Below are 12,965 nucleotides of genomic sequence, written 5' to 3' on the forward strand. Positions count from 1 at the left end.
TTCCTGGGGCTTGGAGCTTACAAAAAAGGTCTTCAAGGTTCAGGCCAAGGTAAATAGCCTAGGTAAATTGAAATCGTATTAAGTTTAGCAAATGGCAATGCAAACTGAAAAAAATATAGGAGCAAAATTGTGATACTTGCCTGGGAAATTACTAAGTGCTCCAAGCTTAAGAGTCAAAATTTAGATGGAGAAAATTTCCATGATTTTTCCTTCTATGAATGTGAACTCAGTCAAATCAAATTCATTAAAAAGATTCAGTGAATATCTGTGATTTCTTCTGAAGTATTTGCTTAGCTTCAGCTGGCCAAAATATACATCTACAAAGCACACACTCTGCCATCTGTCCTTGGAAGAGCCTAAAGAGCAGAGGCAAAAGTTTCCACATTAAAGTACCTCTGACAAGTATGCAAGAGCAGCTCAGCATCTAGCTCATGTGTTATTCACTAGGCTTTCTTCCACTGCATGTCTCAGCATCAGGGCTGGGTCTGGTAGGCATTCTCAGGGCTCATGAACACTGCTTGCATCCTAGCTGAACTATTCTTGAGCACATCCCACACTCTACATATGCTCCCATATGCATGCTCCAAGCATAGAAATAAATATTCCAGTGAAAATACTTTGGGGTCATTAACAGTGTGCATTCCCAAGCATGCTGAAGGCCAAGGTCTGGAAGTGACTGCAGAGGGATGCTCCAGAGCTTTTTCACCAGCTTATTTCCAGATCTGGAGCATGAATGGAGGAGTGGGTGGGTAAAGTGTATTCAAGAGAGACCAGGGACTTGCACTTAAAGGCTATGTGGCAGAACAGACTCCAGACCAAATACATCTATCCAAGTGGAGATGTTACTGCCTCTTTATCCAGTAATTTAATTGGCTAGAACATTCCTCAAGGATGAAGAGACCTAGATTCAATTCCCTCCCTTGCCTGAGAAGATTAAACCTGCATTCTCCCAGAATTCACTCCTAAATCAAGTGCCTATACATGAGGCATGGGGCTGCTTCGATGCATTGTAGTTACAGTGGGTCGGAGCAAACACAATTAATTGAGACTGTTGGAGCACAATAATTATCACGCTCCAGCCAGCTTCTGCATCTCGTGTATTAGCACCCTCACACTTCAAAACGGAGGTGGGGGTGCTTTAACGAAAACTCATTCATCGAGTGACTTAAGCGATAGGGAATTTGGGACAGGCTGTTTGCAGTCACTCCTATTGATGCTTTTCCTCTTTGCTTGGCAGAATTAAATATTTATTGAAAGAGAGTGCATTTGTGTGAATCTAGAGCTCACTGCGTATTGCACTCACTTATAGGAGAGACCTATAACAGTTTCAATGCCCTGTTTCAATGCCAACGTGAAATAAAATACTTAAATAGCTATTAGAGGAGGGCCTGAAACCCACATCTCCCTTCCTCTCACAGGCTTTTGATTTCATGCTCTTTGCCTAGCCCAAAAGTAGTCAATTATTCCAGGCAAAGAGGACCAACTTTAACACGAAGGACAGAGAGTACCCAGACACCAGAAAACTGTGGTGTGATCGTTCTGTCAGTGAAAGGAGTTATATGAGTGCAAATTAACCTTCCTGTTAATAAAAATATTATTAGTGTATTTGCTGCAGTACTGTGAAATTGCCAACTAGGCTTATGCTAGTATTGGCTGAGCTTGAACTTTTTATTTAGTCAAACTCTATGCAGTCACGAAAACATAAACTTGGTGTTTTTTTTCTTCTCCAGAGAGGCAAGAGAATGGAACCGAACAGTAAGTTAGGCCATGTCCTTGCGTTCCTGTCAGCCTAGTCACAGGACACAGGAACGCAGCAATTTTTGCATGTGCTTCTTTCTGCTTTTCTCTACTTAAATATAACCTGTTAACATATTTAAAAATACCCAAAAGGGAAATATGTGATTGAGAACAAGGGAGCTCACATTTCTCATACATATGGAGGCCGGCAGTGCTAACCCTCACTTATTGCTGCAGCATGGCCTGAAGTACACCAGTTCCCAGTTTTCTCTGTGTTGGCTCCCTTTCCGCTAGACTCGAGATTAAACTCATTTGTTATCCCCTATGAGCTAAGTCTCAAGGGGCAGTTGTACAGCTCTACTTTTTTTTGTCTGTTGTCTTTTCTCCCCTGTATCCAAAAGTAATTGTTTGCTTAACTTCTTCCAATTAAAACAGAGCCCCATCAGATAAAGAGGGTGTCAAACTTCTTTCTGTGAAGACAGCTTCTGAGACTGGTAAGTGCTTCCCTGCTTTCACTTTCTTTATAAATGATAGAGGCCACAAAGGAAGATATATTACATTGAATTTAATAAAATGCTAGGCCAATTCTGATTCATTGCATTGAATGAAGCAGCCTTAGAAGCAGTCAGTGACCCCAAGTAAATGCAAACTCTGTCTTCAATGAAAACTAGAAGCAGAAATTTCATTTGTCTAAGAAAATAAAACCTGCCTTTGTAGCACAAATCTATAAAAAACTGTAATAAAAAAATCACCACTGTTCATTTCCTTGTGTGCTAGGAGCACATTCAGAACACTTCTTATTTGCCTATTTGAATAGCCACTTTCCAATCTCAACAGTATAGATGCAATATATCCCTCCTGCTAGAACAGGTGCAGGCAAAATATGGCCTGCGGGCTAGATTGCTCATGAAGCAATTTTGCTCAGCCCACAGCGGGTCCCCCAGCTCCGTCCAGCCCGGGCAGCCTGGGCCGTGATGCATGCCCAGGCACACAGTGGGGCTGGGGTGGTGTGGCTGCCAACTCCATTTTCCTGGCAGGCCAGCGGTGGGGGCACCTCCTTCTGGCTGCCACTACTGCCTTACCCAGCCCTGCTGCCTGGGCACCCTGGCCTGTTTGCTCTGCACTCACTGCTGAGGTTGGGACCCACATAGGCAGGCTGCTTGGCTGGGCAGCTAGCATGGGGCTGCAGGCTGGTGGGGAGCAGGATGGGTGGGCGGGACCAGGGGAACCCTGGGATTTTAGGGCAGTGACAGCGCAAGGCTGGGGCAGAGCCATGATGTGCTCAGTGAATGTCCCTGCCTGCAGAAATGAGACTCTGCCCTGGTCTGGGCCCTTGCTGTCACTCTCCTAAGGAGATTGGGACAGTGTTACTGTCAGTGAGATCAGGACACTGTCACTATCCCACTGTCTTCATGGAGATTGGCTGGGAGCTGCATGGACAGGGCGCTCAGCCAGGTGGATGTGAACCACAATCTACTGTCTGCTTGGCCCTGCCCAGAGAGCCTGCGCCAATCACAGGGGTGTGTGGGCAGCAGGTTGCAGCTCTGCTCTGGGCCCTGGCTCTGCGCTCTCACCACCCTGTGATCCCGCCCTGTGATCCTGGCCTCACCTGCTTCTCCTACTCCTGAACAGTGTCCCCAGCCTGCCCACAGCCCCGTGCTACATAGGGAGTTTGATGAGCTGTTGGGGAGGGTGGAGCTGGGTTGCTGACCTGGCCCACAACACCTCAACAAAATTCCCTGTGACCTGTGGGCCCAAATAATTGCCCACCTCTGTAACTAGTAGGATGTCAAATGTGGAACAAAGCTCCTCAAATCCAAGTAACCAAAGGTGGTGGTTAAAGAAAAGGTGTCTTATTCAAGTATTTGTATTTGGCAACCTGGAAAAAATAATGTCTAATGCTGTTTAGGGAAGTAATATTTTTTGAGGAACTTGGAGTTCCTAGGAACCCCAACACTTCTGCTGTGTTAGTGACAATTTAAAATTAACTTCAATTTGTCACAACTTTTAGATGTAGTACAAAAAACCTTTAGCAAATCTAAGACAAATTGAAATGTTTTCACTTTTTTCTTTAAACTTAGAATTTTCCTGAAGCAGTGTAAACTATTACATGTGTTTTCTATTTTTTGCTATTTACAAGAAAAAGCAATTCAGTTAAGAAGGAAACTATAAAATAACCTGTGTTGTTTTCAAAAACAGCTTTGAAAGGGGTTCTTTTTACTGCTGTTGATTAGATGTTAGTGTTATTGTGGTGTGCACAAAAACTATAAAAAGGGTTAGGTCTCAATAGGGGAAGGCACTTACGAGCATACTTCATGCCCCGAGTGGTCTTATGTGTTGGCTCAACTGTTTAAGATTAGCCTGTTTAAGTGGCTATCTTCAGATGTATGTTTAGCCAATGATAATGCTTTTTTGGCTAGGTACAGATTTTACGCTTGTCACATGATAAGCACACAGAAAGCACTTTACAACCGTAACTGAACAGATGGTTACAGCGTGTAGATAATGTTAAAAATGGTGGATTAACACTGGATGGATGTGGTATCAGATGAAAGTGCTTTAGGTTAGAGTGCTTATTGAACAGTCTGTGCCAGATGCCATTGCAAGTCAAGGTAGGTTGCATTCCGCCAGCATCCCATGGGGCTTTGTGGCACCCCACTCACCCCTCTTCCCCTCAGGGCAGTGCTTTAACTTCAGTCAGAACTTGCCTGCTCTTCTTGTCTGCTGTTCCTGCTCCTGAGCTGTCACTGACAAGAGTCAGTGAAGCCTCAGTCCCCAGCCTCAAGTCCTCGCTCCAGCCAGTTGTGAGCTGGAGCCAGGCTGGGGAGGAGTAGGGGTGTGTGTCCCTGCACCAGCCTTGGCATTAGGGTACCCATGTCCCCAGGCCCTGCCCCCATAGCCCATCATGAGTCACCCCATGGGCATGACTCAGAGCCCAGGAAACCCCCTCCATGCATGGGCACAGCTCTGTAGGAGCCTGGTCCTGACACCAGCACACCCAGTCAGACAGCCCCACAGAAGCCTGGCCTTTCCACTGGCACCCTCTCCCAGACAGCTCCAGGGCCAGGCACCCTACCAAGTGGAGCCCAGCTACAACAGGGGCTGGGCAGAGTGCTTCACCAAGACCAAGGTGATGAGTCAGTATCACCATATGCATGATGCCAACAAGAGGTCCAGGGGTGGACAAAGCCATTTTACAAGGAGCTGTCCTGTTTCCTCGCCAAGGACAGATCTGTCAACACTCTGCAAACCTATAGCACCACCAGAGGCCTGGAGGAGTTGCCAGCAAGACCCCTCCAGGGGTGGAGGAGGCACAGGGAAGCCCCAGCACTGGGGCAACTGGGTGACCAGAAGCAGGTTGCAAGGGGCCACAGGGCAAGATCAAAGCTTCTGAGGCTGGCCCCAAAGGGGTCTGGTATCTTATGCTGGTCCCTGCATCATCACAAGCAGCATTGTCTCTAAGCTGTATGGCCTGCATGGCTGTGCAGGCATGCTCATGCAGCGCTGCTACATGTGCCTGCATGGCCATGCACGCCACGCAGCTTAGAGGGAATGCTGATCACAGGATGTAGGAGCTGAGGTACACCTGCTGCTGGAAGCATGCTCCCAGGATATCTTCTCACCCATGGCCAAGAGCATGGAGTGTGACATGCAGGATGGGGAGAAAAGCTCCATGGACATTGGGCATGGACATTGGGACCGAGGACCTAGAGTCTGGGCGTGTGACCTCTATCTTGTAGGAGCCCCTATCACCCTAGAACTTGACCTCCCAGACCTTGAGCGAACACTGCAAAGGTTTCTGTCCTTCAGAACTGAGTGGAGCAATGACTCCATCCCCTCACTTCCCCACCCCCAACTCTCTCCCTACAGTCCTGAAGATCAGCTGAGGCACCAATTTCCCTTCCTTCCCTTGGCCTGGGGCACTTATCAGCCCATGTCTCATTCAATGGGAACATAAATCTGCCTCACTAACATATCCTTGCCCTATCTTTCAGGGCCAAGCTAACCTCCAAATAGAAGTGAGCCTCACTGCAGCTGCCACAAACAGTCATGCAGAAACACCCTCCCCTCCCCCTCCCTCTCCCCCTTCCCCTTTTTGTCACTCCAAGCAGGCTTTTAAAGACACTGAAAGTGTTAACTGAGCTCTGCAAGCAAAGTAAACTGCAGCTACAACTGCTGATGTATGCTGTCCTACCCCGTTGGCATCTCCATAGGCCTGGTTGGCAGAGGGCACCCTGAGGTCAGGGACAGGAGGGTATGCAGCTTGGTATGAAAACCGCTGCAGTTGCAGTTCAGCAGGAATGAGAATAAGTCCCCCTAGCAAAAAACCCCCTCCAGTCCTCCTTCCCAGTCCAGGACAGAGACAGATGTGACTACAGGAGTCCTGCATGTGAGGCATTATCTCCGCTGCTCTGCTAGCGTGACCATTGGTCCTGTTTTATACTCAACTATCCTGTTTTTAAACCCTTTGTCCCCTATCCATTTCTAGATGAGGAACAGACAGCAAAAAGTCCTGTTTTTCAGTTCATTGGTGGAAATACATGTCAGTCATTTGTCCATGTGATTCTATAGGCTGTACCTAGAAGTAGGGTGGTGTGCAGCCAGGAGGAGCCGGGTAGAGAGCCATCCAGGGAAGGACGAAGGTGGTGGCCCTGCCCATTGCTGCTGATTCACAAAGGGGCCCAGTGGCTCCACCCCTCATTCCTGGTTGGCTGAGGGGTCCAGCATCATCAAGAGGCTGTCCTGTATTTTGAGGGTGCATCAATGGCCATGAATAACTGGTGCCTCCTGAGATGTGGGGCACCATTTGTAGGCAGCAGCATCGGTGATGAGTGGTGAGCAAGGACTGCTTGCAGATGCCAGCAACAGTGTTGGCAGTGGGGGGTGGTGAGAGGCAAACGGGGACCACCCACAGATGCCAGTGGCTGTGTCAGCTAGTGGGGAAGGGGAATGGTGAGCGGTGAGTGGGGACCACCTGCAGATGCTGGTGGCAGTGTTGGTGGCAAGGCGGGGTGCAGATGGTGAGCAAGGACCACCCACAGTAGCCAGGGATGGGGGCAGCCAATCTAAGGGGTGCACGTGCCTCCCCATGCCCCGCCACCATGCGTTGCCTATGTCAGTGGTCACCCTACACTCTGCTCTTGCTGCCAGGGTGACTCCCAAGTTGTGTACCTAGAGAGGCTGGCAAGTGGCACTCCAGCATTTCCCCTCTCCCCTCTGATCTGATCTGTGGGTAAAGTCAATTGGGTGCCAGCTGGTTTTGATTCTTACAGTGCAGGCACCACTCAGGACAACTCTCAACGCCTACCTCTTGTTCATAGCCTCTTGAGCTCAGGGTACACACTATGTACTCCAGGAGCCATGAGCTGCAGGACCAGCGTGAAGAATGACTCAAGATGTGGATGGAGAAAATGGGCAGGCTGTGGGGGATGCTTATACTTGGGCTGCAGAGGAACAGGGATGTGCTGTTGAGGCACAGGACCAGGCTGCTGAGGCACATGCACAGGGGCTCCAGATAGCCACCTGCTATTTGGATGAAACAACCCATGCCACTGCAGAGATGAGAGAGTCACAGCACCAGGATAAGGAGTTTATGCACAGGGTCATAGATCATTTGGGGTCCACCTATGACATCCCTGAATTGCTCTAGCACCACCTCCTGTAGACAGCCAATAACCCTGCCAGGCAGCAATGGTAAGAGAGGCTGCCGCCCAGCCCCTCACTGCATGGTGAGCCCCGCTCCAGGGACTCTTCCCTGGGGCAACAGAAACAGGAGTCTCATGGGAGGGACCCCTCAATGGTGGGTGAGGGGAAACACTCCCACCATGCTCTGACTAGGTGATTCTGGGGGCAAAGGGATGTGGCATGTAGAAGTCACTGACCCATGGTCTGAGGAGGCAGGAAAGTATCTGGTGGGGTCCACATCAGGGAGCATCAGTGGATGAGGGGAGCAGAACTGGGCTGTCAAAGACCCAGTGCCAAGGCCATCAGGGGCAATGCCTGCCTTCCAGGCCCAACTCAGTACCCCCCATGGCTGGCGATCATCCCATATGCTCAGTCCCCCCAAGTGATTCCAGGCCAGTCCTGAAAGGCTACATGGGCACTTGGAATGGGGCAGGGGGCATGGCCCACCAGCCTGATGGGCCAGGTGCAACAGAACCCACTAGCCCCAGCTTGTCCACCCACCAGCCAGGGGCCCAGCAGGGAGCTCTTTCACTCCCTGTGGTTCCACTCCTGGCCTGGGTCCTGCTGCAAGGGAGCAGCACTGCCTTGGTGGGGATAAGCAGCCTTGGGACTCAGGACAGCTGCATGATGTGAGCCCCAGACACCATTTAGGCAAGGGCTGCAGGCCTAGGGTCCTTGAAGGGGGAGACTGGGCCCCAGAGGCACAGGCCAAGGGGTTCGGGGTCCCCTGTTGGAGAGCTAGGAGTCCATGGTGCCTGCTGTGGCAATGCCTCCCTCCCCCTCCAGGCCCACCAGCTGTCTTCCACCCTGCAGTTCTCTCAGACAGACAGTCTGGGATCGCAAACCTGTCCAGCTCCTACAGAGGTTTTTATTCCTGACCACTGAAAGTAGGGTGCCTGGTTAAACCCCTCAACTCCATGCCTCCCCTCCAAGGTTTTGTGTTTTTGAGTTCAGCCCCTGCAACATTCCCCCTGACACCATCCCTTTCCCCCCTCCCCATCCTAACTGCACCTTCAAGATTCTTTCTCTCCTTTCTCAGTGCCCTCCCCGCCCCCTCCAAATGTTTGTTGGTTTGTGTTAGTTGGGTCCAAGCTGAGACAGACAATTCTCAACAAGTTTTCTTTATTAAAAAAAAATTTGGCAGCCGCAACATTTTTTTAAACTGAGGCAAATCTCTTACTTGCACTGCATTCTCCTGCACCCTAGGTCTTCCCCTAGGTCGGGTGGGGGAGAAAGGGGGAGGAGAAGGAAAATGGTGTCCAGGCAGGCTGGATTATGGGCAGTGCTGCCCAGGATTCAGGACCAGAGGAGCTTGGGGCAGGAGACTCATGGCCTGGTGCCAGGGCATGGGCACTCGAAGGGTGCTTGTACACATGATGAGGCTTTAGTTCAGTTTAGTTCTCCCTAAATTGAAATGGTGGGTTTTTTAAAACCCATTGTTTCCACCATGTTAGTGTAGGGAAGACTAAACTAAACTAAACCCCCACTGTGTGTACACAAGGGTTAGGGGGCCTGATCCTTAGAGTCTACCTGCCTCTCCGTGGTGGGCTGAGCAAAGTGAGATGCCGGCGGGCTGAGAGGTGCCTGAACTTTGGAGGACACTGGTGCTTCCCCTGTGGTGGCAGCACCCCCCAGGTGGCACCCACCCACTGGCACCTGGCCCAGGCAATCTCGAGGCACCGCTATCATGGAGGAAAGCACTGGGCCCTGTGCAGCTCAGGCAGGCAGGCTTGACTGAAGCAAAAAAACTGGCAAGGAGCTTGATCTTTTTTTTCCTCCCAGAGCCTGCCTCAGCTGCACGGGGGCCTGGTGCTTCCCTACACGACTATGTTGCCCTCTGGGAAGCTCCCACCCACTAGCAGCCCACCCAGGAGCTGCCTAGGGATCACTGCAGCTGCAGAGGGAAGCACCGGGTCCCTGCACAGCTAAGGCAGCCAGGCAGGCTCCAGCAGGAAGAAAAAAAAAGATCAGGTTCATCCCCACTTTTTTTTTTCTTCAGTCAAGCCTGCCTGCAGGAGCGTCCACCAGGTTTTATAGCCCCTGAGCTGTGCAGGCCCCAGTGCTTCCCTCCATGGTGGCAGCACCCCCTGGGACCACCTGGGCTGAGTGCCAGCAAGCAGGTGCCACCTGGGGGTGCTGCCACCTGGGAGGGAAGCATCCGGGTCTCCCGCAGCTTAGAGACTGCTTGGCCAGATGGTAACTCTCCCCCATCTCCACTGCAGGAGAGGCAGGTAAGCTCCAGCACCCTGTGCACCATCCCCACTGCCTGGGACCATGCAGGAACAGCTGGCTTGCTCTGAGGCAGAGTGGCAAGGTAGCAGGAGGGTGGCTGGGTATGTTCTTGGTGGGAGAAGGCAGCAGGGATGGTGCATGGGGTGTTGGAAGCCCACCAAGCCTGAGCTTCCCCCAGCACCTTGATTTCCAGTGCCCTGTACACCATTGTACTTTGTTACGTAGCAAAATAAAATACCTTGGATGAGTTTTACCTTGCTATGTAACCAAGTCATTTAAAGCAAAATACACTGCTGAGCATGTAAATAGCAATGCCATTAAAGTGGTGCAAAAGAGCAGTTAAGCCACTTTAAAGGCCAATTTTGTTGCAGGTACAAAGGCCCAAAGTCCTCTGGCCCTACTAATCTGGGGAGGACTCCTGGTCCACATGGGTGAGGAGGTAGTCAACCAGGGCTTTGTAGATCTGGACAGCCTTCTTCCCCATCATCAGCAGGGAGACTCAGCCTCTCCTCAATCCATGTGATGCATGTGCTTGCATTGCTAGGCCTGGTCCATGTGCCATGGGTCCTTGCCCCAGGCTTTGCAGAAGACCTCCCCATGGTCTTACAGATCTTGTGGAGGACACACATGGTGACTATTGGAGGTGGTGCCAGAACACCCTGGCATCCATGGCTTCTCCGATAGCCTTGTCCTTGTCAGCTGTGTAAATGTCAGTGGCCCAGTCCTGGATGCTTGGTAGGCACAGGGTCTGGTAGGTGGGCATGAGTGGGAAAGTTGGCTGGTGGCTTGTGGACATTAGGGCACACACCATGGTGAGCCACTGCCACATCAGGTCCAAATAGGCATGCATGATATCCTGCAGTATCTGGTGAGTTGAGCAGGCCAACCAGCAAGACACCATACTTCCTGGGTCTCCCTGCTTGGGCGTGGGTGCCAGGATACCATAGCAGGGTGTGGGAAGGCTGGGACATGAAGGCACATGAAATCATGACAGCACCTGGGGGGAGGGTTTGCAGTGGTGTGGCAAGGTGTTGGGGGTGTGGGGGGCTTTGCAAATCATTACAGGTACAATCCGATCCACCCCTCTTCAATGGCTTCCCATTCTTAGTAACGTACTGTGTCACCTGTATGTATTGTATGACTTTAGGCCCTTCCCAGGGGGCTGTTGGCCTACTTGTGGGGTGGCAGGGTGGCACTTGGGCTATATCACCTGGGCTGCCTGGTTGTGGTTTCTTTTTCTGCTATGACTTCGGTGTTATAATTTTTGAGAGGCAGTTCCCTGTGAGCAACCTTCCTGGTACAGCACCCTGGCCTCTTTGTGGGGCTCCAAATTTCTTCTTTACCTTACCCTAAACACCTCCAGTCTCTGATGAAGATGGACAATGGCCAAACTCAATGATGTTACCTGCTGGTGTGGGTCCTGGTAGTGGCCCCTGGTAGCAGCCTGCAATCCAGCTGACCTTCACTCCAGCCCTTGTCTTCTCTACACAGCTCTAGAAGGTTCGTAGCTGCTCTGCCAACCTCCTTAGTACTAATAATGCGTGTAACTCAATTCAACAAACCCAGAAATCAAAACCAAAAAGGTGTCAGCATCCACTGCTGTTCTGCCCCACTTCTTTGGAGGTAAACCCCTCCCAACAGAGGCCTTTGAAGGCAATCCAACTTATTCAGCCAAACCCTGTTGCCCAAAGCATTCTACAGGCTCACTGGCCTTAAATCTAATGTCCCATCATCATGGGACCTGACAAACTGGCCACAGGCCCTCTTTTGCCTTCAGACTCTCTTGGTCAGCAGGCTTCAGTCCTGGGGTATGCTTCCCCTAAGTTGGTCTCTCACCCTTGAGGTGGACAGGGCTTCTAGGTGAAATGCGCCCCACACTAGGGCCTCTCACCCAATCTGCCTCCTCCCAGGTTTCCTGTTACCTTATGGTTGTCTCTCCACCACCTGTCTCACTGGAGTTGCCCGCATCTGCTCTGACATCTGCTGGAGGCTGTTTTAGGGAACCAGTGTTCCTCCGAACACTGTGCTGCTCTGCCTGGTCTCCTGGTTCCACTCTGGTGGCCTGCTGCTCCCTGTCAGGGGACTGCTTCAGCATCTGCCTCCATAGCACTCTGCAGGCCTCCTCTCCAGGTCCCTTACCAGGGCTGGAAGCACTTTTAATGGCATGTTCCCTGCCGAGATGGAGGGTCAGGTTGCTCTAGAAATGCTGCAGCAATCTCCACTTGCCACTTCCAGGAACCACTCCTGCGGAGGTAAGCAGGGGACACCGGTCGTTTTGCTCACTCTCTTCTCCCCTCTCACACATACATCCTCTCCAATTAAAAAGAAGAAATGCCTTATCTAAATTATGGAGAAAAAAAAATAACCCGCAGCTGCCTATACGTGAAGATCTTTTAAACGTCTGCCTCATCTGAGCTTAAAATCTAGACATCCTGCTTGAAGAACACCAAGCAAGACTCATTAATCTCCAAGATACGTGGATACATCAATGGCTCAATTCACCCCTTAATACAGAAATTAGTATTACAAATCCCACCATTACACCAGTTAGCTTTGATCTCCCTATACATCTTTGGTCTTCTCTAAACTGAATGAAGACAGGACATGGCAGATGTGGATTTCTGTTACATTGATGGGAATGGAATATCTCACCGAACTGAGACTGAATCATATCACCTCTGAATGCCCTCTCTGTGCATTTAATGGAACTCTATTGGATTTGCACAATGCTACTCTTGAAGCAAATCAGCTGGCTATAAAATTTGGACATAAAATTGTGAATATTCCTTGCTTTGTGATCGTTGAATCATTATACACTTAAAAAAACAAGCAAAAAAAACCCCTCAACCTTGAGAATTAAGCCTTCTTCACAACACTGGTGGCATTTTTTGACTTCTTAATATTATTCCAAATGCAGCAGCTTGATGATGAGGAACAAATTATGATATTTTAGAAAAGCAAAATAAGCATGCAAAGACTCTGCTCTGGCATGCAACCCTGGAAGTCTCATTGTATTCCATGAAGTTGTGTAGATTGTCTGTCAAGCCCAAATTTGTTCCTAAACTCTAATAATTGAGAACAGAACAAAAAAAGACTGGCTTTTTCCAACAATGCAACAAAATTATACTTTGATAAAATTGAACTAATTTTATTACAAGAAGTAAGTCATTCTGAAGAATAGAAAGAAAGACTTATGTTTAATTCAAGATGTACCAAAAATATTTGCTGTCCTAATAGAGCTTGTGACACCAGGAAAACTAAATAAAATGTTCTTTTTTTTTTTTTTTTTTTAGTAGACGGCATAACGGCAT

At 49.8% G+C, this 12,965-nt stretch overlaps 1 protein-coding gene across 1 annotated transcript in view; it reads left to right on the top strand.

The window, feature by feature from the left end:
* Window positions 1–12,965, top strand: part of EMCN (endomucin) — a 105,748-nt gene that overhangs the window by 77,493 nt on the left and 15,290 nt on the right. The window contains exons 8-9 of the mRNA XM_019553065.1: window positions 1,731–1,755; window positions 2,173–2,231. Of these exons, the coding sequence (XP_019408610.1) occupies window positions 1,731–1,755; window positions 2,173–2,231 (84 nt within the window). The remainder of the gene's footprint in view (window positions 1–1,730; window positions 1,756–2,172; window positions 2,232–12,965) is intronic.

This window comes from Crocodylus porosus, unplaced genomic scaffold, assembly GCF_001723895.1.
Source record: "Crocodylus porosus isolate Cpor-Errol unplaced genomic scaffold, CroPor_comp1, whole genome shotgun sequence".
In the NCBI taxonomy this organism is placed as follows: domain Eukaryota; kingdom Metazoa; phylum Chordata; order Crocodylia; family Crocodylidae; genus Crocodylus; species Crocodylus porosus.